At 38.3% G+C, this 26260-nt stretch overlaps 5 protein-coding genes and 1 non-coding gene across 9 annotated transcripts; 4 read left to right on the top strand and 2 right to left on the bottom strand.

Annotated features, from left to right (window-relative positions):
• Positions 1–23: 23 nt before the first annotated feature.
• LOC133739370 (protein LIKE COV 1-like) lies at positions 24–2356 on the top strand. 2 transcript variants are annotated; one of them, XM_062167151.1, is made up of 7 exons: positions 24–426; positions 576–628; positions 815–924; positions 1118–1285; positions 1364–1588; positions 1698–1824; positions 1924–2356. In XM_062167151.1, the coding sequence occupies exons 1-6, from the start codon at positions 238–240 to the stop codon at positions 1802–1804; spliced, it is 852 nt and encodes a 283-aa protein (XP_062023135.1). In that variant the 5' UTR covers positions 24–237; the 3' UTR covers positions 1805–1824; positions 1924–2356. The 2 variants fall into 2 exon arrangements, with proteins under 2 accessions (XP_062023135.1, XP_062023134.1); XM_062167150.1 differs by having other exon boundaries at positions 27–426; positions 1927–2353.
• Positions 2357–4688: 2332 nt separating this feature from the next.
• On the top strand, positions 4689–4760 carry TRNAE-UUC (transfer RNA glutamic acid (anticodon UUC)). The gene has a single exon. It is a non-coding gene; the product is annotated as a tRNA-Glu (tRNA).
• A 103-nt stretch (positions 4761–4863) lies between these two features.
• On the top strand, positions 4864–10975 carry LOC133736997 (glucose-6-phosphate isomerase, cytosolic). Of its 2 annotated transcripts, none has more exons than XM_062164630.1 (24): positions 4864–4989; positions 5611–5699; positions 5776–5852; positions 5994–6075; positions 6169–6216; positions 6340–6495; positions 6572–6668; positions 6791–6833; positions 7022–7089; positions 7199–7283; positions 7589–7637; positions 7753–7825; positions 7903–7963; positions 8287–8353; positions 8722–8778; positions 8862–8915; positions 8992–9120; positions 9306–9369; positions 9471–9544; positions 9882–9935; positions 10009–10077; positions 10169–10258; positions 10428–10535; positions 10692–10975. In XM_062164630.1, exons 2-24 carry the CDS (start codon positions 5649–5651, stop codon positions 10740–10742), a joined length of 1707 nt encoding a protein of 568 aa, XP_062020614.1. In that variant the 5' UTR covers positions 4864–4989; positions 5611–5648; the 3' UTR covers positions 10743–10975. The 2 variants fall into 2 exon arrangements, with proteins under 2 accessions (XP_062020614.1, XP_062020615.1); XM_062164631.1 differs by lacking the exon at positions 4864–4989 and adding an exon at positions 5064–5439.
• Positions 10976–11282: 307 nt separating this feature from the next.
• LOC133736999 (deoxyuridine 5'-triphosphate nucleotidohydrolase) lies at positions 11283–12373 on the bottom strand. The gene is made up of 3 exons (XM_062164632.1): positions 11969–12373; positions 11791–11882; positions 11283–11711 (listed from the first exon to the last, which is right to left on the bottom strand). The coding sequence occupies exons 1-3, from the start codon at positions 12313–12315 to the stop codon at positions 11467–11469; spliced, it is 684 nt and encodes a 227-aa protein (XP_062020616.1). The 5' UTR covers positions 12316–12373; the 3' UTR covers positions 11283–11466.
• Positions 12374–15127: 2754 nt separating this feature from the next.
• Positions 15128–23363, top strand: LOC133739315 (protein ESSENTIAL FOR POTEXVIRUS ACCUMULATION 1). Of its 2 annotated transcripts, none has more exons than XM_062167063.1 (10): positions 15128–15297; positions 16382–16470; positions 16654–17559; positions 17643–17754; positions 17866–18057; positions 18464–19258; positions 19450–21976; positions 22171–22364; positions 22445–22504; positions 22760–23363. In XM_062167063.1, exons 1-10 carry the CDS (start codon positions 15228–15230, stop codon positions 23131–23133), a joined length of 5319 nt encoding a protein of 1772 aa, XP_062023047.1. In that variant the 5' UTR covers positions 15128–15227; the 3' UTR covers positions 23134–23363. The 2 variants fall into 2 exon arrangements, with proteins under 2 accessions (XP_062023047.1, XP_062023046.1); XM_062167062.1 differs by having other exon boundaries at positions 15129–15297; positions 16648–17559.
• A 577-nt stretch (positions 23364–23940) lies between these two features.
• Positions 23941–25205, bottom strand: LOC133738319 (uncharacterized). Its single transcript, XM_062165835.1, has 3 exons — positions 24706–25205; positions 24382–24624; positions 23941–24211 (listed from the first exon to the last, which is right to left on the bottom strand). Exons 1-3 carry the CDS (start codon positions 24988–24990, stop codon positions 24131–24133), a joined length of 609 nt encoding a protein of 202 aa, XP_062021819.1. The 5' UTR covers positions 24991–25205; the 3' UTR covers positions 23941–24130.
• Positions 25206–26260: the final 1055 nt, after the last annotated feature.

The following is a 26260-nucleotide window of genomic DNA, read 5'->3' as shown; positions in this document are numbered from 1 at the left end:
TGTGTAGAATTATCACATTTAATTTGCTAGTAACTGAAAATGAATATACAAAATGACACTTTGACAGACTTAGGAATCCCAAACGATGGCGTTTGAAGAGGAAGGCACTCTGTCTTAGTGTGATTGGTTAAATTTGATTTTCAATTAATAGTGGTCCGAGTATTTCTCGCAAACTGTAAGGGACGCAGAGGCAGAGAGACACCAACACCCAAAAGCAAGAACAAGAAGGGAAACACAATGGCAACGAGAGAAAGGGAGAGAGATCTTGAGCTCCTGATTCGAGAGAGGGAGAGGGATCTAGAGCTTCTTATTCCGGTTTCGAACCCCGAAAATGCACCTCCCAAATCCTCCAACTCCTCGCCGGAATCTCCAGCTACCTCCACAACATCAACATCATCTCATTCCCATCATACCTCCGGCCGCGAGGTTTCTCCTACACATTCACATATTGCAAAACATAATTTCATTAAGGATCCTTTCATTAAATAGAGATTTTTTTTGTTAGGATATGATTGACGTGTCAGATTCTATACCTTGTGTTGAAAGTTACATGAATTTTCTGCTTGCTTTGTCAGGCATTTTCAAAAGTCATTCAGAGCTGGGCTTCCAAGAAGTTTATGACAGGATGGTAACTTCTCATCTCTTCTATTTTCTTACTCTAACAATGTCAATCACTTTGTGGGATATTTCTTTTTTATTTTTTACAGATACCCGTCTTGTGCTAAAATATCTGGCATTTACATGAGTACACAGTACATAGCAGAGAAACTTTCTTCATGAGTTTAATGATTTTTTCTTATCAATATATTTACAGTGTCATTCTTCTTCCAATAGCCATTACATTCTACGTGACGTGGATTTTCATTCGTTTTGTGGATGGTTTCTTCTCCCCAATTTATAATCATCTAGGAATCAATGTTTTTGGTAAGTCGAATTACTTACTGTGTATAATTTCATTTGTTTGGGTTCAGTTGGACATGAAATAGTAAGGCTAAGACTTGAAAGTAAAGAATTTTCTAAGCAAAGCAAACGGTAATTCCAACTCTGATGAATTCAACACTTTAGGGTGAAGGAAAATCTCTTATCATTTTTCGTTGCGACTGATTTCAATCTGCAGGTCTTGGATTTGCCACCTCTCTCATCTTCATCTTCTTAATTGGTGTTTTCATGCAATCATGGTTGGGAACTTCAGTTCTAACCGTATGGGAGTGGTTTATTAAGAAAATGCCGCTTATAAGCTATATATATACTGCCTCAAAGCAAATTAGTACAGCAATATCACCAGGTATATGTAAACTATCATACAACGTTGTCTGAGCTTCTAGATTCTGAAACTTAGACCCATTTGACATCACTTTTGCAGATCAGACCTCTAAGGCGTTCAAGGAAGTGGCTATCATAAGGCATCCAAGAATCGGAGAATATGTATTGGGATTTATTACAAATACAGTTATTCTTAATCGAAGGAGTGTAGGAGAAGAACTCTGCTGTGTTTATATACCTACCAACCACCTTTATCTTGGAGACATTGTTCTGATCAGTCCCAAAGATGTTATGAGGCCTAATCTGTCAGTTCGAGAAGGAATTGGTATGACAAATTGTTCTGTACATGATATTTTCTTTTCTTTTTTGGTAACTATATATTAGATGGTTGAAGATGAAATTGGCATGAGCTTTTCGGTTTTAATGTGCTGCAGAAATTGTTATTTCCGGAGGTATGTCAATACCCCAATTGTTAACTACAATAGAACCACCAAACATTCCACCAGAAAGAGTTCCCCACTTTGAAACCCCAAAAGAATGAGGATGTCAATTCATACAATGGTGAGAGTATTTCACTTGTTTTTCCTTGGATTGTTGTCCTTCAGGTTGATCATGTAATGCAATGAACACTTGATTAATTGATGTTTCGAATTGCAACAGCAGTTGTCAAACTCAAACAAAGTTTTGCAGACGAAGAAGGTTAAAGGCTCGAAAGCAGCTGGATCCTCAGTACTACTGTATAATGAAGTGAAGAAATTAACAAGAGCAGATCAATCCTGAAGAGATGCCCCATTAACCAAACTATACACAGCCACAAACTGGTAGTACCTTTCATGATGTTTGTTTACAAGAGAATTACCTCTTCAAGTTTTCACCATTGATTCCAAATTGTAAATGCATGCATGTTTGGTTATAAGTTTTATCTTATCCTTATGTCATTCTGATTTAACTTCCCCCACCTACATGTAGTCACAATTCCAATATCGAACTGGATTGATTTCAACTATCTTTGGACTTTGGATATGGTAACTGCTAGGGATTTCCTTCTTTTGTTTATCATGTACGTACATCCACTGTTAAATAGAATTTTTCTATTAGAATGAACAAACTATGATGGAACAATTAAATCAAAGAAAATTTGATTCAGATTTTATTGAATTCTCAAACAGAAGTACAAAAAAAATACCCAAAAAACAAAAGTATCCCATTTACACCAGCAATAATGAGGTCCTAATCACTCGCCACTAAATTCATTGAAGCCTACATTGCTTGGCAGCAGGGATTTGTTGATCAAAATATGAACTCGAATTCAGCGACCTCGAACTTTTGCATGATATCACAGGAGGAACATTGTTGAAATTCCATATGGCAGCTGAACATGTTTGAGAAAATCCAGGACAGGATATTGAATTCAGATGGTTAGAAGAACATGCCTTTGTCACTGGTTTCTCATTAAAACTTGCAAGAATTGCCTCGCAACCTTCAAGTGATATGGGTGGGATTTCTAGGGTCTGCATAGTAGGCGGATTCCGCCACCGGGGCAGAGGAGGCCCGGTGACAAGAAGCGTCTTAAGCAATGGACCGGCTTCCATCAGAGCCTGCAACAACTTCCCTTTTTGAGGCAGACTCTTGCCTTTAGCAATATAATCAATTTTAGCATCCAAACTAAAAGAGACTACACCAGTGGGAATATTCTTAGTAGTCCCGATAAGTTCTTTTGTCAAATGCTGGTTCAAAAAACTCGTGTGGCTAGAATCGTTGATATTCGAGAAATCTGGGGAAGAAAGTGCATCAAATAAGGAATCAACAAGAGAAGAGTCATATTGGGGATTAATGATGCCGTTCGACTCAGATATGCCTGAGTTTTCTTTTGGGGGTATGAAAATGGGTGGGACAACATTAGGAAACTGTTTGATTGGAGCAGAATTAGAGTTCATCTTGTTTATGATTTGCCGCAACTCATTTCTGGCTTCATCTCTTTCTTTATATGCAACCTGTAAAAGACTGAGTATCTTGTTCGCATTTTGTTGACTCTCAGCTGCTAAACTCTTCACTGATTCTAGTTCAAGGGTGGTGCTCAAAATCTTCTGCTTCAAGTCATCTGTACTCTGTGAATTCAAAACAGGTAAATTGTCAAAAATGGGAAAAACAACGTGTAATACACAATACAGTATTTCAATTTGTGAAAAAAAAAAAAGTGAAAAAACAAAAGCCCATGCAAATCGTGCATTTCTTTAATTTCAGACAATAGAAATTAGAAAGGGTGAAAAAAAGATGGCATGGTCATCTTTCATTGAAAAATAAATAATATATTGTAACCAAAAGAAAAGGAATAATATATTCTGCTTCATAAACTTACTAGTACCATGGAAATATTACAAGCTAGCTTCGATCAATATATAACTTGGATCACATTGTTATCAAAAGAATCAACTAATGCAGCTTCTGTTCGTGTCTATACAGAGAGAGTATAAAACAGAAAAAGTACTCATTTATTCCATATATAATTGTTAATAAAAAGAATCATATGGATATTGAAAATTTTAAATAGATCCATTTTTTGACAAAGAAAATGCAAGCATTTTTAAACATATATATCCTCATCAACACTTGCGAAAATAAATATCTTTAGACCAACTCGATCTCCTTTACCTAAACCAACTTGAGGATTTAAGAGTAAACGTAACAAATGTATTGGTGATGGATTGGTTAGATGTGGAGGATCCATCAATCACCTGAACACTTGCATTCAGATTAGAAAGACCGGGAATGAATACAGTGCAGAAAAATATACTGAGTTGAATATAATCACTGCTAAAGCATCATAAAACACATAATTGAAGTATAACAAAACGATAGAGTTTTGATCTAACTGCAAGCCAAGCAATAACCACAGCAAGAAAGATTAACAAAATGTCACTTTAAACAAGAAAGAATAGGAATGACGCACCTCTTCACAAGTCATCCATATAGAACTCAAATCCTCCATAGTAAGTGTGATCGAATATATCACCCTATTTGGTAAGAACTTGAGAAATATAGAAAGAGAGCATGTAAAAGAAAATGGGAGATTGTGAGTTTCGACCAAAGTCAAATGTGACTTATTTATAGAAAATCCAACGAGGCATGATTTATCATTAAAAGAATCCAAGAAAGCACCATTGACTAAGAAATTAATAAGAATATTTTCAGAAAATCACTATGCATAAATTAGGACAAGAAAACATTTAATATAATTTACTATAAATTGTATCTATATTTATGGAATGCTAATTTTCCGCGTTTTTACTTAATTATATACATTTGGGGATTGGTCACTTTCCATGAATGACCTCTGTCAAATTAAAGTTTCCTTTTGGAGTTTTGGTGGCTGATGAGCATTAAATCTTTATTTGGTATAATGTGGAGTACAGTTAGTAATAACATCCGTTGTCGTCCAGCGGTTAGGATATCTGGCTTTCACCCAGGAGACCCGGGTTCGATTCCCGGCAACGGAATTTTTTTTTTAAATTTTCCTTTTTATTTTTTGACTTTTCCACGTGTCCAAACGGCATGAAAAGCACATACCCTCCACGTGACGACAGATTGGGCTGCGTGACACTTATAGGCCGAAGCTTCTCTCGAATCTCTCTCCGATTCTCTCTTCTTCACCTCTTTCCCGACTCGTCCCATCCTATAAACCTATCTTCATCTTCTTCACCTCCTCTCACTTTCTCAAACTCTCAGGTATGGCTTTCCTCTTTCTTTAAATATTCATCGTCAATTTAGTTATTTATTAATTAAATTTTATTGTTCTCTCTCGCTTCCTTTCCTTTTTTTTTTTTTTTATACGCGATTGAAATTTCGGTCAAATGTTGAGTACGACCTGCTGTTATGTTACCATCTTTGGCAACTGAAATTTCGGCCACTGTTATGGATTTTTGAACTATATGGTGCGTTCCGGAGAGACGATAGGAACTGGTAGATGTATCATTGTAGATGATCCAAGTTTTCCTCGTAAACCAGTTATAATCTGTTACTTGAACTCACCGGAGCTCCTCGGTTACTCGCTTCGGCTTTTTATATTGTTTACTGAGTATACTAGACTGGAAATCGGAAATTTGATTCAGCGTCGCTGTTCCATTTTCCACTTTGCGCTTGCTAGAGAGTGAGAGAGATTTTCTGCAGTAATAGGTGGTATGGGTTTCATGGTTAATGTTTCGTAGTTCTCATATAATTTTTTTTTAAAATTTTTTCTTTATATGATTTTTTCTCTGTTCTGAACAATTCATGAAAATAGATTCCTAGTAGGCTAATACTTTAGTTGTTCAGTGTTATACAGTAAGCAATAATTCATTTTAAATGCAGGAAATTTGGTTTTCAAGTGTTTTTCGGCGTATAATCAAATGGCTTCATCTGCTTTGATCTCTGATACTGAGCCTTGGAAAGATTTGAAGGTAAATTGTTACAGTACCTTTTTGCTGGGTGTAGGTCTAGTATCTGTAATAAATGTGAGATAATTTTGTTGTGCAGGGCCATGTTGAGGAGATAAACAAGACCCATTTGCGTGATTTGATGAATGATGTTAACCGCTGCCAGGCAATGATGGTGTATGGTTCTCTGTTGCAACTCTTTTAAGGCTTTGATTTTCTTTTCTTGTTTTGTGTTAAACATGAAGCATTTGTCATGAATTTTACCGTTTACCATATCATCTTTATGTAATTGACTTGAGCGTGTCTATATTCTAATAGTGAGTTTGATGGGTTGCTGTTGGACTACTCGCGGCAGCGTGCAACCCTTGAAACCATGGGGAAACTGATCAAATTGGCAGAGGTGGGTTTGGTAAATACATTACTTGTCCTTCCTGAGGACGGGGAGAGGTGAAGATATTGTTTTCTAATCAGCGTTGTCTTTGCTACAATGCAGGCTGCAGGCCTCAAAGATAAGATCAACCGAATGTTTGCCGGAGAGCATGTACGTTCAAATTAATCTTCCTTGGTCAATTTTTATTTGAACAAATGTGGAATTAAATAATGTAAAGTTACTGATTTGCCATGTCAATCTCTTACTATCTTTTCTTTCTGGTGTTGCCTTCAGATAAACAGCACAGAAAATAGATCAGTGCTTCATGTAGCTCTTCGTGCTCCAAGGGATGCAGTTATACAGAGTGATGGGAAAAATGTGGTCCCAGATGTTTGGGAAGTTCTGGACAAGATCCAGAAGTTCTCTGAAACAATTCGGAGTGGATCTTGGGTATGTTCCTCAATCTTTTTTTACCTGTTTTGGATATATAGTGCTTGAATTCTGGAGTAATTGGCCTTGCTTTTAGGTTGGAGCCACTGGAAAAGCACTGAAGGATGTTGTTGCTGTTGGTATTGGCGGCAGTTTCTTAGGTCCTCTGTTTGTGCATACAGCTCTTCAAACAGGTTAACATACGCATGCCATGTATTGATTCTCTGCATTGTTGGCTTTCCTCATGAAATTGATAATGCTTGCTTCAGAACAAAGTTTACCCCGTGTTCATTGGTTTACTGATGACATCCTACAGATCCAGAGGCTATTGAAGCAGCAAGAGGACGGCAGCTGCATTTGTAAGTATTTATGCATTGTTTTTAAATTTATAATTATTGTATTCTCAATATCAATGCATTTAAAAGCTGATGAGATGCAAATACTTGGGCCACTTTAGGAACTTTACTTGTTTCTTGAGCACACAGAAGTTGATACCTGTATGTTAATCTTTTTCTTCAATCAATCATCTATCTTCTTTTTGATGCAGCCTTGCAAATGTTGATCCTATTGATGTCGCTAGAAATATTACTGGGTTGAACCCAGAAACTACCCTTGGTAGGTACACATAAGCTATTTAGATCGCCAAGTATTGGCTTTTGCAGGATGTAGAGAGTATTGGCTTATGTGGATTTCTTAATGTTCATATTTCTGTTGATATATGCAGTTGTGGTAGTTTCTAAGACCTTTACAACAGCTGAAACTATGTTGAATGCTCGGACCCTGAGGGAATGGATCTCATCTTCTCTTGGGTTAGTGCATTATTACCATAAATACTTCAAGTATATGGGTTTAACTGTTGTTTAACATTCAAGTCTGGTTTAAATATGTGATGATTACATATGGTCTTAAGTTAATTTTTGTTAGGATAATTAGAGATATCTTGAATTAGCTTTGGAGTGAGTGGACTTTTCATATTCAAAATAGCATAGTATCGTTATCTTCAAATGATTTGAAGCTCGAAATGAAAATTTCATTACTATGGACTTCAGTTGCAAGTATTCAAGATTAGGGATTTAGTACGTCTGTTGTAGTTAATCAATGATGGTTTTTTCAGACCTGCTGCAGTGGCAAAGCATATGGTAGCAGTTAGCACTAATCTTACGGTATAAATTTTTTGTCTTTGTGCTCTTTTATTAGTTAATCAAATATTTTACCCTCAACTACGCTTTAAGGTCTAGTCGTCCTCATGTATTATATATGTAAATGTTTCTGTTTCAGCTTGTAGAGAAGTTTGGGATTGACCCTAAGAATGCTTTCGCATTTTGGGACTGGGTTGGTGGTCGTTATAGTGGTAAGTTGTTTTCCTTCTTATGTGGATAGTTGTAGTAACTTGATATTAGAATCATATTTTTAATTTGCTGATTGCAGTTTGCAGTGCTGTCGGAGTGTTGCCCTTGTCTCTTCAGTATGGGTTTTCAGTTGTTGAGAAGTACGTCCTTCATGGTTCTCTCAATTATATTTCAGTCACTACTTTGTGATGTATAGATTTGATTTCCTATACAATGTTAGGCACTGATTAAGTTAAACTCTTTATTATGTCTGTCTAAATAAACACTGACAATATTCACTTGTGGCACACTAACAAGGGTTTTAACTGCAATATTTTTTTTCTTTGGATATTAATTGATTATTTTACTCCAGAAAGGCATGCTCCTGTTCCTCTATGTTTTTGTTTTTAAGAAATCCTCTTTTTATTTGAATACTTGGTGAGATGATCATTGAATACTGATGTTTTGAATATCATACTTATAGATTCTTAAAGGGAGCTTCAAGCATTGATCAACATTTCCACTCATCACCATTGGAGAAAAATATACCTGTAAGTGCCTCAAATTGGTTATAACATCATTATGGTTTTAGTGGTTACTTGCATTTCCTACTGGAAATGGCAAGCATGATGGAGTAGTGGCAAGTACCTGTAACACTGTCGGTTTGAAAATTATCTGTGGGGAAAATATTAATCTCTCATCAGAATTTACTTAATATACTATCGGAAAGAATTTACTTAACGTAGTATTCTTTCTTTATTCCTTTTAGTGTAATTATCTTGGTCACCATCCTGTGGACCACCTTTACTATTAAAGTTTGGGTAGATTGTCATGAACTCACGGTGACATTTAGATAGTTATGTTTCATGCAAGGCTTTATGGGATTGATGATATATATAACATTTCATCTCTGATTCAGGTTCTTTTAGGTCTGTTGAGCGTATGGAATGTTTCATTTCTTGGATACCCTGCAAGGGTGAGTATTGCTTTCTCATTTCCAGATTTCATTCTAGTGAGCAGCGATGAGTTTAATTTTTTACTTCTTGCTGTTTTTCTTAGGCTATCTTACCTTACTCCCAAGCACTGGAGAAGCTTGCTCCTCACATTCAACAGGCAAGTTTACACTAGCGCTCCTCCCATGTTTTCATATTCACTAATCTCATGCCTTCCAATTTTTACTTCACTTTAGGTTAGCATGGAAAGTAATGGCAAGGGAGTATCCATTGATGGTGTACTACTTCCGTTTGAGGCTGGTGAAATTGATTTTGGTGAACCGGGAACAAATGGTCAGCACAGCTTTTACCAGCTAATTCACCAGGTGATCTAGATATTACGTCATATTTTTCGTTCTAATGTGAAAACTGATTGTATTTATTTAGCTATCAGAAATGCTCTACATTCAAATGTACATTAAACCATCAGTTTTCTGGTCATATGTGAAGGAAAAAAGAAATTTGTTGTGCTCTAGTGTGAACATTAACACCGTTTCTTCCTGAACTTCAGGGTCGCGTTATTCCTTGTGATTTTATTGGTATTGTGAAGAGTCAACAACCTGTTTACCTGAAAGGTACCTAGTCCAACACTCTTCAGAACAGTTTAGAATTCAGTTGCATGCTCAAAATTTGTTTTATGTAATGCAGTCAATAATTTTACACAAGTTTTCTGCAGGTGAACTGGTGAGTAACCATGATGAGCTCATGTCCAACTTTTTTGCACAGCCAGATGCCCTTGCATATGGGAAGGTACTCTGTACTTACTCCCTCGTTGATGTTTTTGTTAAACTTATTCCTTTCTTACGTAAGAATTGTGGAGAATTGAAGATTAATTTATCATCTGACCCAAACACCACCCAGTAGAATATAGGCTTATCTTTTATAATGACCACTTTGTATACCCTTTGATTCATTTCTGTTGAGAAAATTGAGTTTGCAAACGATTTTAGGTAGTGACACCAAGATAAGCTAAGCAATTTGGCCATTTGCAGTCTCTAATTGGAGAAGACATATTACTACATTTTATTGTTTATGGATGCAATCTATCTACAAGGATAATGTCTAACCAAAAGTTGGTTATTTTTAGACCCCAGAACAGCTGCAAAAGGAAAATGTTGCACCGCATCTTATCCCTCATAAGGTGAGTTTCTTTCTGGTTTGGTTATTGGGTTACAGGTGAACCAGTCATGCTAATAATGAGACATCTGCCACAGACTTTTTCTGGAAACCGGCCTTCTCTCAGCCTTCTGCTTCCATCACTGAATGCTTACAATATTGGGCAGGTTGGGATTTGTTTTCCTTTTTCTACAATTTGTTATGCCTAAATGTTTGAACTGCCCTGTATTCTAATATCAATTTCTTGCCTGTATCCAGTTGTTGGCAATCTATGAACACAGAATTGCAGTGGAAGGTTTCGTATGGGGTATTAATTCTTTTGACCAGTGGGGTGTAGAATTGGGGAAGGTACAAGAATCTTATCTAGTTGATCTCCTACTAGACCAACTTGCTGCCATGGATGAATATATGTTTTCTTATCATTGACTTTCATATGTTTCCTTTGCCCATTTAAACTTGCATTACTTCTTTGCACCTCGTATTATTTACCTTGTGCATTTTGTGTTTGTGAAACCAGTCATTGGCGACTCAAGTCAGAAAGCAACTCCATGCATCTCGAACAGAAGGAAAACCTGTTGAGGGCTTTAATTTCAGTACTAAGACACTGATGACAAAGTACCTGGAGGTATGCAAATGATCCTTTTTATCTTAGTCATCTAGAAAAGGTGGAAGTACACATGGTCTTAAAGAGTAGCCACAAGTTTCTCAACTTGTTACTGTTTCACAGTTTGAGAAAATAGTCTTGTACTATAATGACAGTAAAATTACTTTTTGCCTGCAGTTAAGTTCAGATATCCCTTCTGAGCTACCCACACTTTTGCCCCGGATATAATTGCCTTTGCCTCTGCCGGCAATGTCTTACTCAAGTGACTTTAGCGGAACGAATAATTTCCACATCTTCGCAACTCTGCACAAGTCCTTGTGCTTACATTTCTGCTAATGTTAACTTCACAATTTTGAGCTATTTATAGTTGAATTGATAATGCTCTGGGTCAGAATGCTGCCCAAACAAGTGAAACAACTACACTATATATCATAATTGAAGTGTTTACTTTACACGCCAAATTGGTTACTGAAAAAATTCTTGTTAATCTCAAGCATACATTGTACTTTCTCAGGCAAGATGGGGTAAACCAAATTACCAAACCAACAGTTTCATATATGTTAATCCAAGGGAATTTGGGGTAAAATATGCTGCCATTGTCTAAATGAGCTTCTGAGAATCACTTTCTCATCTGAACTAGTCTTGGTTTTCTCAGGTGTAACAGAGACATATGATGAATGAGTTGGTTAATTCTGTATCTCTGAGTTGGTAGAAAACTATAACAGACTAAACATGTATTAGATTTTGCATTCCATAGAACTACATAAATTGATAAAAGTTACGAACCCAGACTAGTTAATCATCTCCATTGATAATATTTGCATTACAAGAGCATACCGGTCACCTAGAACTAAAAATCAAACCTACCCAGCTAGTTTGTTCCCCAAATGTCCAAAATAACTAGCTTCAATCCCCTAAAGTTCCCGATTTTCAAAACCATAAACAGAGAGGCCTAAACACCTGTAGACCCAAACCCTCCTTCACCTCTGACAGTGGAGTCCAAATCCTCAACCTCCACAATATCAGGGGTGATGATGATCTCAATTATCAGCTGAGCAATCCTATCACCCACCTTGATCTCGAAATCGACATCAGAATGGTTGAACAAGATCACTCCAACCGGGCCTCTGTAATCGGCATCTATCACTCCAGCTCCCACATCAATGGAGTGCTTCCATGTCAGCCCTGATCGCGGCGCTACAGATAGAACAAACCCTACTTAACATTTGAACTAAATTGATGGCAAAAAAATTGGGGATTAGGGTTAGGGTTTTACCAACTCGGGCATAGGTTCCTTCAGGAACTGCAATGCTCAGATCGGTTGGGACCAAGGCTTTTCCTCTGGCTGGTATCTTCGTCTCCGTTGCGCTATTAAACCCAGAAAACCCCTAATTAGATTACAGTGATTATTTATTTTTGCCTGAACAACAAAAATGAGAGAAATGGCGTTTTACCTTGAGAGGTCATAACCAGCAGAGAGAGGAGAACCTCTGGAGGGCAAAACGGCATTTTCAGAGAGCTTCTTCACCCTGAAAAAACCGGCGGAGGTCGTTTTCGAAACGTCGCCGTTGTGGTGGAGCTTGGCGATCTTGGGAGCTCGCTCCGTGACTTCGTGGTTTCCGTTTTGCTGGGCCATTTGGGTGAGAGAATTACGGCGGTAATTTGGGTTTTTGGGATGAGGGAGATTCAGGATCAGGTAGGGAGATTGGGGTGGTTTAAATAGAGAAGGAGACGCGAAGGACGATGTTATGGGGATTGTGGCGCCAAAACTTCCCGCCATTCTGCCCAGATTTCCCGCCATGTTTTTGTGCGGTTATGAATCATGCTCTTTTGCCGTTAATGGCGTACCCACTTTTCTCCTACCCAATCTCTCCAGAAGAAATACTGAATTTTGGGGCTTTTTAAAGATTTAGTTGGGCCTGTGTAGGTGACGGAGTAGCTTAGCTCGAATGCTGGAGGCCCACTCATTTCGTAATGGGCAGTGAATTTCAGCCCAATGTGGGTCGGACCAGAAAATTGAGTTCTATTGATAACAGAAACCAGATTAAATAAACAGTTTATATTTGACCATAAAAAGATAACAATAATAAATAAAAGGGTAAATTCCTCCTATGGTACCTGAGGTATTGCTACTTGGACAGTTTGATACCCGATGTATTAAAGGGGACAGTTTGGTACCTGAAGTTAGACTCTGTTTGACACTTTCGTACTTCTGTTAATTTTTCTGTTAAATGTAAATATAAAATTGACATTTAAAATATATGTATAAAAACATAATAAAAAAACATGAGTTTGTGGGTTGATTGCTGTTCTTCATAATTTTATAGGTATGAATTAATGTTTATGAGTTATGTTGAAGGTGAAATATTCGAATTTTATGTTAAAACAAATATAATAATCAGATATTTTTTGTGTACTATTCTCTATGAATCCACTGATTTTTCCTCCAAAACTTGGATTTTTCCTCCTCTTCATAAACACAATGCGATGATATTATTTGGTATTATTTTAGGTCTTCATACCTATAAAATTATGAAGAAAATCAACCCACAAACTCATGTTTTTTTATTATGTTTTTATACATATATTTTAAATGTCAATTTTATCCTTACATTTAACAGAAAAATTAACAGAAGTACCAAAGTGTCAAACGGAGTCTAACTTCAAGTACCAAACTGTCCCCTTTAATACATCAGGTATCAAACTGTCCAAGTAGCAATACCTTAGGTACCATAGGAGGAATTTACCCTAAATAAAAAATAAAAAAACAGTTTATAAAGACGGAAGGTAGCATGAGCATGCAAGAGCTAAACGATTAATCTTTGCGTTTAAAGGTCAAATTTCATTGTAACCGACAAAAAGAAAAAGATGGTGAAATTTCATTGGAAGTGTGGTAAGAAAAATACAAAATAAATTGTGTGAATATTTTGTTGTTCTCGTGAATTTTGAAAGGAGAATGTAGTTACGGTAAGCTCATTATAAGTATTTGATCTTTCTTGCTATTTTATGTTCACAATCTATTCATAAGTACAAAAGGAGGTGGTGGACTAAAGCTTTTGCCTTTTTTCCCTATGGATAAGAGCATCACATGGGAGAGCTTGGAGATGTTAATGCACATTTTTCAGTCTTTTGCCTCCTTTCATATGAAAATAGTCGCATTGCCCTTTTGCTTCTTTAATGCTTAAATTACTCATCCTCTACTTTTCTTTTTCTTCTTTTTTAGCTCAGTGCTCATTGATCCTTCCCAAAACATAACATAGGGTTGAAGGTCAGTTACTTTTTTAATTGTTTAGTTAGCAGTAATTTCATAATTTAATGTTGTGATTTGTTGGAAGGATGGAGTAGCATAGAGTTATAGAGTGTTGAAGTTACAAAAGAACTTTAATCTCTTTTGTCGTAATTACACAACAATAGTAATCTACAGCTACAATTTCGACATTTATGTGGAAATAAATTTTGATCAGCTACCATCTCTAGCTTGCAGAGAAATTGAAATGTATACAAAGCATATAACCATCATTAAGGGACTTGATAATTTTTCTTCCTACAAGCAAGAGAATGCAACGGTGAAATGGAAAGAGCAAAGCATGTGAAGTTGTCGGATAATCAAAGTGGGGAGATTGCCTCCACCTACATGGCAACTTTTTGTACTAAAATCATATCTGCCATGTTGTGATGAGGTAATGTTTTGTACATATATTGCATATAGAATGCAGCTTCTAGAACCGAGTAGACACAATGTAACCTAACTCATAAATAATTTTGCTTCATTTAATTTTGCATATCTTTCATTTCGTTTTAACACAGCTAAGTTTTTTTTTATTAACCAAACCACACTCAACTACAAAATTCTTCTTAAATGAACAAAAAATATTACAACTTTTTGCCCCGCAGCATCGCACGAGTTATTTTTCTAATATGAAATGAATAAGCATTTGGTTTTAGGTATTGCATAGCCAAATGATTAATCTTTGCGTTTAAAGGTCAAAAATTTCATTGTAACAAAAAAAAGTGGTCAAATTTCATTGGAAGTATGATAAGAAAAATACAAAACGAATTATGTGAATATTTCGTTGCTCTCGTGCGGTAAACTCATTATAAGTATTTGATTTTTCTTGCTGTTTTGTAAATTCAACATGGTATAAATATCATCATATAACTATCCTAATTCTGATGCTCTTCCTCTTAATTAGTAAATCTATTCATATATGTTTTTTTGACCAAAGAAAAATATAATTGTATCTTATTGAACATGGAAAGAAATCTAATAACATCTTTAATTGAAATTTTCAGATGTGTGTAAGTATCATTTTTATTTTATTCCCATTTTAAGAAACAATATAATGTGTATTTGTGGGGAATTTTATGAAAAGTTAAGATGGCAGTTTTATGAGTTATTTTGGGGAATTTATCCCAGGCGTGTAATCCACGTCATAATCAATACCGTGTGGATGAAATATCTTCCCTAAATGAAAATTACTAACTCGTTGAACAGGGCGAAGGGTGAGACAACAAATCGATACACCTCAAACGTGCGCTGTGTGGGTTAATCGCGTCTTTTATTTATTTATTTATTTATTTATTAATTTTTTGTTGTTGTTGCCTCAGAACTTATATTCCCACCCTTCTCTCGTGTGTGTCTTACCTCACTCCTTCAGCGCAAAAAGGGTTTCTTTGGCTCTCTCTCTCTCTCTGCAACTTAATCGATCATCCATGGCCGACATCACCGACTCCGGTTCCCGCCACCACCTCTCCGTTACCAGTCCCGCCCAGATCTCCAAAGGTACGTCCCCTTCCATTGCCTCCTACCTCCTCCCCTCCTCGATTTCTCACCCCACCGCTTTTATTTTCCACCAAAACCCTAACCTCTCCGCCGAGGGGTTTTGCTCCGCCTTTGCATTTTTCGCTCTCACAGCCAATTTGACGGCGGTGTAGATGATGTAGGGTTTTGATATTTCTTTCGGTGCGGTGTGTTAGGGTTTTGGTGTATCTCGCCAAATCTGATTATTTTACCTAGGGTTTCTTTTTAACGCAATTACACATTTTTTTCGTTATTGATTTGGAAAATTATATTACTAGAATCGAACCCAGGGTTTAAGTAATGCATTCGGTTGTGTTATATTTCTGAAATTCACAATAGTGTATCGGTGGAATGCGGTAGTGATTGTTAGCCTTTTCATCTGTTTGTAGTTTTCATTTTTCTTTTATTTTAAAAACTCTCTTTTTAGTTTTCTTAGTTTTTTTCGCCCGCATTTTATCTGTGTACTTTAGCCACAGGCCTTATTTACAATCTGCAAGATATGTTTTTATACAGAAAGTTTTGTGCTTTGGTGTCCTCCGTGTAACTTTAAACATCAGACATATTTTGTTGACCATCTTATTCCACTGAGGATGAAATGTTCCTATTATTTTGAAGTGTTTTATATTGCAAAGATTTTAAGTTACGAGTGGAAGAAGGTTTTAACTTTTGCAATTTGAACCTTATCACTGCTTTAAATTTAGCTGAAATTCTGTTAGTTTATGTAAAGAATTTCAATGGAGTTAAGGGTATTGGTGCTGCGGGATGTTAAATGAATGCAATGTAGTCCTTTTAGTCTTCTTTTATGTCTAAAAAGAGTGTCTTTACTATTCCTGTCAAATAGTGAGCTCTCATTTTGGTTTATGGCATATTTAGCCTGCTAAAGTAGATAGTTCATATTCAATTGGTATATATAATGTTTTCCATCCAATCATTTCTGGGTGTTAAGGACTCCCCAACCAGTCGACTGTGATTGCCAGTTGTACATGTTTAATATATGTTTCTTGGTTGTGAAGGTTATGATATTTGTACCATTTTTAACGGCAGTGTTCATTTCTTATGTCTGCAGCTGGACAAGGTTCTGAGAATCCTATTCCACTTTCACCGCAATGGCTTCTGCCAAAGGCGGGGGAGAGTAAGCCTGGAGCGTTTAGTGGGGTGTGTTCTTATCACTTTCATGACCTATATAATCTTCTTATCAGGATTCCGGCTTAGTCTGCTAGGAGAATGTTATTACACTGCTTTTCCTGTCAGCATGCTCTTCTATCTTAATTATGAGAATGCGTTTAGAACATTGCTTCAGAGTATCTGGTTTATTTCTTTTTTCCATCATAGATGCAGGAAAAACCTCTCAGCCCAAATCCATCATTTGGCAATCGCTCAGACGCCTTGAAGTTGTCAGGAAATGGTGAGGATATTCATGATACCCAGAAGAAAAAGGATGTTTTTAGGCCATCCTTGCTGGACATGGAAACTGGCGGTCATCATGAACGCTGGCGGGATGAAGAAAGGGACACCAATTCTGCTGTGCGCAAGGATCGGTGGAGGGATGGGGACAAAGAGCTTAATGACACTCGCAGGATGGATCGTCGGACAGAAAATGCACCAGCAAAGCACTTTGGAGAGGCACGTCGTGCACCATCAGAAAGGTGGACCGACTCAAGTAACAGGGAGTCCAATTATGAGCAACGGCGAGAGAGCAAATGGAACTCCCGTTGGGGTCCTGATAACAAGGAGGCAGAAGGTTTGCGTGACAAATGGGCTGACTCAGGCCGAGATGGCAGCATGCAGGATAAAGGCTTATCTAATGTTGGAAATCACGGAAAGGATGAGAAGGATGGGGATCACTACCGGCCTTGGAGATCAAACTCTTCCCAAATCCGGGGAAGGGGGGAGCCTTCTCATAACCAGACTCCAGCAGTCAACAAATATATTCCTAGTAGGGGCCGTGGGGAAAATACACCTCCAACCTTTTCTGTTGGCCGTGGAAGGGTTAGCCCTGGTGGAAGCTTTATGAACAGTGTTCCTACAATTTCTCAGTCTGTAGGAATTTCGGACAAAGTTGAAATTGAACATGGAGAGCCTTACCCTTTTAGGTATAGTAGGACAAAGCTGCTTGATGTATACAAGACGGCTGATATGAGATCGTCTCGAAAATTAGTTGATGGGTTTATAGATGTGACTTCTCTTACTTTGGAGGAACCATTGGAGCCTCTGGCTCTTTGTGCACCAAATTCTGAGGAAATGGTAATGCATATTCATTATAAATTATACATAGAATAATTCTGATACTTTCAGCAGTTCGAATGAATGCTTTTCTTCTTGAGCAGGCTCTTTTGAAGGGAATTGACAAAGGAGATATAGTAAGTAGTGGTGCACCTCAAGTTTCCAAAGATGGAAGGAACCCAGTAGAGTTTACACAAACAAGAAGAACAAAGCTTGGTAGAGCCATGCATCTATATCTCTGTGTCTGTTTGTCCTTTATTTATTTATTTATTTATTTATTATTTCAATTGGGGACTGACTTGTGTTGGAACTGGATTTTCTGAGCAGGAAGTAGAGAAGACATACCGCTGGCAAATACCGATTCTAAAGATGAACACATTGTTAGCTCAAAAGGTGGTTTTTCGAATTATTTAGAGAGCTCTCCTCATGAACAGCAATTACTTCATCATGGGTCGAGCCTAAAAGCCGAAGCAACGCTGGATCAGAAGACGTACTCAGAGAACAGGTTCAGAGCTGAAGGTATGTCTGGACAAACATCTTTTGTGATTGAATTGCACTATACATGCCTGGTGCTGGTTTGGATTGGATTGGATTGGATGGGAAAGGGTGATTCAAATAAATACCTTGTGGCTTTTGGAATGAAATGGAAAAATTGTTAACCTGTGGTTCAATTCCCATGAACAACTGGTTTTGTTGATTATATTGGTTCAATAGCTTCTCTCCTCTTTTTTTGTTTGTTTTTTTCCTTTCCTTCTTAAATTTTATGAGAAGGTGCGTTCTGTGAATGTTTCACTTGCTTTCATTATAGAGGTGTATGTTTAACGTCCTCTTTTTACTTGGAATTAACATTAGCCTGTATCTACACTACTAGTGTGAGATTGGCTGATCACTAAAACAAACTGCTCAACTGAATTTCTATTTGCAGCTCTTAGAGACGATGGAGGTCCTTTCAGAAAGGCCGAGGAGGCACCTAGTAGTAGGGAATTGAGCATGCCGGGAGGAGTGAATGCTCATTCTGTCACTCCATGGAGGGCTCCATCACAGGTGGAACGCTCAAATACGGTCTTTCATGATTGGCAAGAGATTCCCAGAGATATGAAGTCAGGCACACCCCCTGCTATGACGTGGTCACAGAGACAGAAGGATCTAAATAATGACTGGGAAAGTAATCTGGCTGATCCATCTTACACCAGAAATGACGCAAAATGGAAAACCAGTGAAGATCCTATTATTAGAAGGCAGCTATCTGGAGTTGTAGATAGGGAACAGGAAATGAGAAAACCTCAGCAGCCCTCACCGGAGGAACTCCAACTTTATTATAAAGATCCTCATGGTGTAATTCAAGGCCCTTTTTCTGGGGATGACATTATTGGCTGGTTTGAGGCCGGATATTTTGGCATAGATCTGCAAGTTCGTGTGGCAAGTGCACCAAATGATTCACCATTTTCATCACTTGGTGATGTTATGCCTCATTTACGAGCTAAAGCTAGGCCACCTCCTGGATTTAGTGCACCTAAAAATGAAGTTATGGATACCTTAAGTAGGCCAAACCTTGGTAATGTTGGGAAGATTCATGCTGGTTTAAGTGAGGCAGATATAGCAAGAAATGATCCAAGGCTTAAACAGAGTTCAATAACAGAAGCTGAAAATAGGTTTTTGGAGTCGCTGATGTCTGGGAATACGAGTGTTTCTACTCATCAGAAGTTTCCTTTTTCCGAAGGTTGGTTTTTGCTTCCAAATCTCTGAGATTTTCAGTATAAATGCGAATGAATTTATTGAATTGATTCAAGGTGGCTGTAGGTTGCTTCCCATTCCAAGCCCAATGCTATTCCTGTTATAGGATTTCCCTTTGTCATTTGTTAGTTTACTGCATGGGTATCTATGACTCAATCTTTTATATTTTATTTGTAGGTTTGCAAGGATTTGTTGGAAATAATTCTCATGGTATGCCTCATTCTGGATTGGAAAACCTGTTGGCCAAGAGAATGGCACTTGAACGACAGCGGTCAATACCTAATCCGTATCTTGAAAATCCCCATAACCAAAATGCTGAGATCAAATCAGTCCTTCAAGGATTAACTGATAGGTCTGGCATAAATAATAATGCTGCTGGTTGGTCAAGTTTTTCTGGTCAAGGTGGGTCAGATCCACTACAGAGTAAGATAGACATGTATCATGATCAAAGTTTTCCTACCCAAGCTCCTCTCGGATTCCAACAACAGAGGTTGCAACCTCAAAATCAACCATCTTTTCCAAATCTACTATCTCAAGCTGTTGACAGTTCATCTAGCATTTCAACGCAAGAGAAATTACTCTCTTCTGGCTTATTGCAAGATCCCCAACTGATGAATATATTGCAACAGCAGTACTTGTTGCAGTTACATTCCCAGGCACCTGTTCCAGCACAGCAGATGTCATTATTGGATAAGTACATGTTGATTAAGCAGCAGCAACAGAAGCAGGAGGAGGAACTATTAATTAGGCAACAACAGCAGCTACTTTCCCAGGTTCTTGCGGATCATCAATCCCGCCAAAATTTTTCGGAGCCATCTTTTGGACAGTTACAGGCTGCTGCGATACCACAAGGGAATGCATCAATAGATCCATCTCGGCTTCAGGCATCACAAGAAATGTTTCCACTTGGTACAAATGTGCCAGTTCCTAATATTATGCAAAATGAGCTCACCACTAAGTTTATGGGTCTGCCTCCTCAAGGCACCCAAGATATTCGCCATAATGTAAGTGATGGGGCCCCTTCTTTACCTCTACCACAGAATATTACTCATCAGAGAAGTTGGGATAATACTCATGAGGGACCATTTAATGATGTCCATCAAGATTCATTGCCAGTGTCAAATATTGCCGAGAGATCACCCTTATTTGAGGGGACCCTTGTGCAGAAATCCATCCCAGATTCTGACTTCAATGCTGCCAAAACTGTGGAGCACACATCAGAAAAGACTTCCAGAGATGCGGCAACTGAGGTGGTTTCTGAGACAGTTGCAGATTCTGCATCTCTAAATTCTCCTCGAAGTTTTATTTCTATGCCACCAGGAGCTCGTGAGGAAGATATGCCTGAGCATGTCAATGATGGGAAAGCTCAATTAGATTGTCAGGTTGAAGAGCAGCTGGTTGAAAAGGAAAAATGCAATGAGCAGGCTCCTGCGGTGACTGAAGTAAAGAATGCTGAAGTACGTGGGCAAAAAAAGACATCAGAGAAGAAGTCCAAGAAGCAAAAATCTTCCAAGGCACAGGCTACAAATGACCAGGCAAAAGGAGTATCAAAATCTTCCTCTTCACAGCAAATAGAGCAGTCTGAAACTGACCTCAATTCAGGAATTTCTCCACAAAAGACACGAGGTAACAGAGGCAGTAAATCTGAAATTGGTACTTCGGAGGCTGTGCAATCCCAACAAGGTGGCGGGGCTACTGAATCTCTTCAAGTCAAGGTTGATTCTAAACCAGTTGAGCCTGTTGCAGTGCAGAATACCCAAGTAAATGTTGGACAGAGAGGTTGGAAACCTGCTCCTGGTTTTAAGGCAAAATCACTATTAGAAATTCAACAGGAAGAACAGAGGAAAGTGCAAACTGAAGTGGTAGTATCTGAAGTCCCCAATTCTGTTAATTCGCCAAGTTTATCAACTCCTTGGGCTGGCGTTGTGGCCAATTCAGACACAAAAATATTTAGAGAAAATGAGAGAGATGCAGAGACTAATGAATTAAATGTTGGGAAACCTGGAACTTCAAATCGTATGAGCAAGAAGAGCCCATTACATGATCTTTTGGCAGAGGAGGGTTTGTCCAAGGCTAGTGCAGTCATTGAGGTTCCTAATGGAATTTTAAGTCAGCTGTCTCCACAAGTTATGCCTCATTCAGTACCTGTGGATGATGATAACTTCATTGAGGCTAAAGACACCAAAAGGAGTCGCAAAAAGTCGGCAAAATCAAAGGGTTCTGCAACTAAGGTTTCAGGAGCAGTCACCCCAGTAGAAGTGCCTATTAGTTCAAGCCCCACTGAGAAAGTCAAAAGCTCCCGTTCTGTACAACAGGAAAAGGAAGTACTACCCACAATTCCATCAGGGCCTTCGTTGGGAGATTTTGTTCTTTGGAAGGGAGAAACAGCAAACGCTGCTCCTTCTCCAGCATGGTCCACTGACTCTGGGAAGCTTAATAAACCAACATCTTTAAGAGATATCCAAAAGGAGCAAGGGAAGAGGGTTTCCTCTGCTCAGCATGTGAACCAGATTACAACTCCTCAGAAATCCCAGCCAACTCAAGCCACCCGCAATGGTGCCCCTTCATGGTCACTTTCAGGATCATCTCCATCTAAGCCTGCTTCTCCAATCCAGATCAATTCCCATACTTCTCAGTCAAAGTATAAAGGAGACGATGACCTATTCTGGGGCCCAATTGACCAATCAAAGCAAGAAACCAAACAGTATGTCATTCTCCTTCTCTCCATCTTCAATCAATTCATCGTGTTTGGTACATGTTCCTTTGATTAACACACATTTTTTTGCCTCGAGTTATTATATTATTTTCATGCATATGAGAGTTGGCCTTCTTTAATATCTCTAGGGACTACTTTTGACATGATCTTTTCATTTTGTTGTTTTGTTTATCTGTGAGCAGGGCCGATTTTCCTCAGCTGGCAAGCCAGGGTAGTAGGGGAATGAAAAGTACTCCTGCGAAAGTAACTTCAGGTGGTTCATTAAGCCGGCAGAAATCCGCAAGTGGCAAAGGAACCGAGCGATTACTTTCATCTTCACCGGCCTCTGCTCAGTCCTCTCTGAAAGGAAAAAGAGATGCCATGACCAAGCAATCAGGTAAGCTTTTATGGTATTGTTGTACCTTCCATCGAGGTACTAGCAGAAACTTAATTAACCATCTTCTTTTGCCATTGCAGAAGCAATGGACTTCCGAGATTGGTGCAAGAGTGAGTGCGCTAGGCTAATTGGGACAAAAGGTATGCTTGTCTTTCTGCCTGAATAGTGTTATCTCTTTGCATGTGTGCCTGAATAGTGTTATCTCTTTGCATGTGTCCATCCCTCATCTTCGTTAATTTATGTTCAGCATGGCTTCTAGTGATCAGAGGTGCTAGGAATGCATTTAGATTTTTTTTTTAATTGTTATCTGTTGTTTAAAAGAATTTGATCTCCATGTATGTATCATATGTTTTTGGTGTCTTATTTGTTGCAATGTCCTCTCTCTTTCCTGCTAGATACGAGTTTCCTTGAATTTTGCTTGAAGCAATCCAGAGCTGAGGCTGAGTTGCTTCTGATAGAGAATCTTGGGTCTTACGATCCTGATCATGAGTTCATTGAAAAATTTCTCAACTACAAGGAGTTGCTATCAGCCGATGTCCTTGAAATAGCTTTTCAAAGTCGGAATGATCAAAAGGCCACTGGATTCAGTGGTGCAGGTGTCAATTCCTACGGTGCAGATGTTGGGGATGTTGATCAAGATGGTGGGTCCTCCAAAGGGGGTGGCAAGAAGAAGGGGAAGAAAGGGAAGAAGGTTAGCCCTGCCGTCTTGGGATTTAACGTTGTTAGTAACCGGATCATGATGGGTGAGATCCAGTCAGTCGAAGACTAGGAAGTTTTAAGAGGCAGTTGTAAATAGTTTTTGGCTTTGGACCTGTAAATGCTATTTACATTTCGCATTTAGAATTTTGCCTTCCTTCTGTAATGCCACAGCAGCAGTGCTAATTTTTCTGCTCGAGCGATTTTGTGTAATCTTCCAGTGGTGAGAGACCAAGAGTACTGTTATCAATCCTACCGGAAGTTTAATCTTCGATCAGGCACCACACCGGTGCCCTTTGAGAACTTGCTTTATCTTATTTTCTGCTATAGATTTGGTAGCCAGCAATCGGATAACCAGTTGGATTGTCCAGATGCGATGTCGCGGGTCCTTGAAAATTGCAATTAGTTGCATCAATTTTCATGGCCCTGAAGTGCAAAGTTATTTTTTTACTTTACCAAGCCGTCGGCAAATATGCCCCCATTTAATTTATTGTTTAACCTGTACCGATGAAAATCCGTTGCCTATTGTTCCATTCAATATATTTACTAAGCACTTTTGATAATCTTTTGAAACGAGTTTTGTGCTGCTGAATGAGTTGTGCGAACCAAATAAGCGAGTTTTTGCGTGGTTTATGAGAATTGATGAAATGCGAGCTAGATGTCGTAGATATCCTAGTTTGGAAAACTTCATTTGAGAGCTTGATAGTTATATAACATTTCTGATCAATCCTGTTAAGAATGTAAATCACATATGAAAAAATAAGAACCTTTGTAAATGTGTTTATAAGAACTTGGACAAGTCCAACCATAACCATTACCAACTGATTTTGATTTTCAGCAAGAAAATAAATTGAATAAATCCAATTCCAGGACTAGCAACTTTTCAGCATTTCCGGAAACCCTTTATTGATGATAATACCATTATGTATTACAAGTAACTAAAACCTAACTTCATGCACAGTTAGATATCACCATTGCTTGAGCTAATAGTGGTGCATGGATTTGAATATAATATAAGATGGATCAGATTGTTGAAGATGTGCAGGAGCAAATACAAGGAATGATTCTAGTTATGAGTTGCTCCCTACTGTATGAGTTACCTCCTTGTTTTCCTTTGTTTTCTTGATCTTCCTTTTCAATTCCCTAACGCCCTGTACAACAAACCCAATCAATCTGATATAATTATAAAGAACAAATTAACAGTTTCGATTTTTCGAAAAAAAAATGAACAACCTTGTGCACAAAATTTCTAATCACTTGACAACACAGAAACCCAAGAATGAGTTTTGTGGATGCAGAGCAGCTAGCTAAGAATACAAACCTTGGATTGGAGTGGGAAGGGGTCAACAACATTGATGGAGCGAATGGACATCTTAGCAATCTCAGAAACGGCAGCGTTTCTGACAGCAGGAACATCACTGCTCAAAGGATCATAAGCAGCTTCAAAAGCCTCCTGCCAAAACCGAGGCAGTCGGGTCGTGCTTCTTCTGCTCGACCCCCCCGTCTGCCTCTGCGTGTACAAATCCCACAAGTGCCTCACCACCTTCTCTCTGTCCTCCACTTCCTGCGCGCATAACCAACAAAGCCCCTCAATCAAACTCTTACAAGCCCCGCGAAATCGAAATTGAAGAACGCGGTTACTTACCAGAATATCAAGATCGTCGTAACTCGGGAGGTTGAGCTGGTCGGAAAGGCCGGTTAAGTTGCCGGCAGACCATCTGAGCGTAACGGAGCCGGTGAACATAGACCAGAAAGCTAGCAACAGAATCGCCGCTAGAGCCCAGAACTTGTAGCGATTCTTGACAACAAACAGCCGAGCTGCTTTTGAAGAAGACGAGGGTGAGCTCTCCGGTTTCCTGATCAGCGGAGTTGCGGCGGTGGTTGGAGAGGGGATTGAGACGAGTGTCGGTGGTGCATCATCGTCTTTCATTTCTGTATAGCTAACTAGACAAGAAAGAGAGGAGTGATATTAATTTTGGTACCTCCTCTGGGGTAGTGTGGGGTTTATATGTTTAGGGTTGTGAGTGGTGACCTCACAATAATAATAGAGACCATGAGGAAAGGAGTGGGTGAAGTGAACAAACAGTGAGGGATGAATCACTGTGTGACGAGCTTTAAATTGGGAGATGATGGGAGTGCTTGGCGAGCTACCATTCCCATTCCCATTCCCGGTGGTTTTGTATCGAACGATGACTTTCTGGGGTCTACCTTTACGGCTTTACGCGGGAGAGGACCAGCGTTGACTATAGCTGCACCGACGCGACGGGGCGTTTTGGTTTCTTATGGACGGATATACGTACATGAAGGTTGGAGGATTCATTCCTTTTCATCCTTCGTGTAGTGGAACAGAGAGAGAGTCGGAAAAATTATGACTAATTGAATTTCGTGCTATTTTACCTGTCACATAATGAGATACTTTAGTTATTATTATATAAGTTTTTTTTTTTTTTTTTTTGGCTTCAACCTGAATGAACAGAAATGATGGCATGACTGACTCATGAGCTACAATGTCAATTTAACATATGGCAAGTCACCTCGCTCCCAATCCAAAAGCAAAACAAAGGAATCAAGGACTTGCACCTAACATGCAATAATGCCATGTACAAAAAAACAAATATCAGGATTGAGACCTGCATCTCAAATTATCAAGTTGAAACAACATTTTCAATATTATCCCAAGCAATAGGGCGAGTACAAAACTAATCCATTGTAGGAGTCGGGCTTTTGATAACAGCCCTTTATTTGGTGAAAGCTGGCCCAAAATATTTGATGAATTCAAACACACACTAGTGACACTACTAGGCTTGTGGCAATGGCAATTCATCGCACGAGTTCGGGAATCAAAGGAAACCTTGTCAGTTTGAATTTTTTTTTTTTATTTCTTAATTCTACGTAGCAAAAGTTCACAATTTGTGAAACATAATTTTAGAAGGTGTTTTAAATAGATTATTTTTTATAAATTTTATTCTGAATTGCTTTTAAAATATCTTTAAAAAAAAACAAAAAACAAAAATTAAATCGAAATTTTTGAATTTTATCAGGTTAAGAAGTGCTTATGATTGAATTGAGGGTGAGATGAATTTAGAGAGAAGATAAAGTTCTATATTTTTAGCTAAAAACGAATACTATAGTCCACAGACCCAAGTGAAAAATCAAGATTTTGCACCAATAAAAAAAACTTAGAAAGTGTTGGGATATCT

The sequence above is a fragment of the Rosa rugosa genome, chromosome 3 (assembly GCF_958449725.1).
Source record: "Rosa rugosa chromosome 3, drRosRugo1.1, whole genome shotgun sequence".
NCBI classification, from domain to species: Eukaryota; Viridiplantae; Streptophyta; class Magnoliopsida; order Rosales; family Rosaceae; genus Rosa; species Rosa rugosa.
This window is presented reverse-complemented; position numbering and strand designations above follow the sequence as displayed.

What these genes read in the sequence shown, in the direction of transcription:
- LOC133739370 (XM_062167151.1), top strand. Translation starts at nt 238, where the DNA reads ATGGCAACGAGAGAAAGGGAGAGAGATCTTGAGCTCCTGATTCGAGAG. An exon ending in ATCATACCTCCGGCCGCGAG is followed by an intron (nt 427 to 575) that starts GTTTCTCCTACA and finishes TTGCTTTGTCAG; the next exon opens with GCATTTTCAAAAGTCATTCA. An exon ending in AAGAAGTTTATGACAGGATG is followed by an intron (nt 629 to 814) that starts GTAACTTCTCAT and finishes ATATATTTACAG; the next exon opens with TGTCATTCTTCTTCCAATAG.
- LOC133736997 (XM_062164630.1), top strand. Translation starts at nt 5,649, where the DNA reads ATGGCTTCATCTGCTTTGATCTCTGATACTGAGCCTTGGAAAGATTTG. An exon ending in AACTGATCAAATTGGCAGAG is followed by an intron (nt 6,076 to 6,168) that starts GTGGGTTTGGTA and finishes GCTACAATGCAG; the next exon opens with GCTGCAGGCCTCAAAGATAA. An exon ending in GAATGTTTGCCGGAGAGCAT is followed by an intron (nt 6,217 to 6,339) that starts GTACGTTCAAAT and finishes TGTTGCCTTCAG; the next exon opens with ATAAACAGCACAGAAAATAG.
- LOC133736999 (XM_062164632.1), bottom strand. Translation starts at nt 12,315, where the DNA reads ATGGCGGGAAATCTGGGCAGAATGGCGGGAAGTTTTGGCGCCACAATC. An exon ending in GCTGGTTATGACCTCTCAAG is followed by an intron (nt 11,883 to 11,968) that starts GTAAAACGCCAT and finishes TGGGTTTAATAG; the next exon opens with CGCAACGGAGACGAAGATAC. An exon ending in AGGAACCTATGCCCGAGTTG is followed by an intron (nt 11,712 to 11,790) that starts GTAAAACCCTAA and finishes TTCTATCTGTAG; the next exon opens with CGCCGCGATCAGGGCTGACA.
- LOC133739315 (XM_062167062.1), top strand. Translation starts at nt 15,228, where the DNA reads ATGGCCGACATCACCGACTCCGGTTCCCGCCACCACCTCTCCGTTACC. An exon ending in AACAAGAAGAACAAAGCTTG is followed by an intron (nt 17,755 to 17,865) that starts GTAGAGCCATGC and finishes TTTTCTGAGCAG; the next exon opens with GAAGTAGAGAAGACATACCG. An exon ending in GAACAGGTTCAGAGCTGAAG is followed by an intron (nt 18,058 to 18,463) that starts GTATGTCTGGAC and finishes TTCTATTTGCAG; the next exon opens with CTCTTAGAGACGATGGAGGT.
- LOC133738319 (XM_062165835.1), bottom strand. Translation starts at nt 24,990, where the DNA reads ATGAAAGACGATGATGCACCACCGACACTCGTCTCAATCCCCTCTCCA. An exon ending in ACGACGATCTTGATATTCTG is followed by an intron (nt 24,625 to 24,705) that starts GTAAGTAACCGC and finishes TTATGCGCGCAG; the next exon opens with GAAGTGGAGGACAGAGAGAA. An exon ending in CCTTCCCACTCCAATCCAAG is followed by an intron (nt 24,212 to 24,381) that starts GTTTGTATTCTT and finishes TTTGTTGTACAG; the next exon opens with GGCGTTAGGGAATTGAAAAG.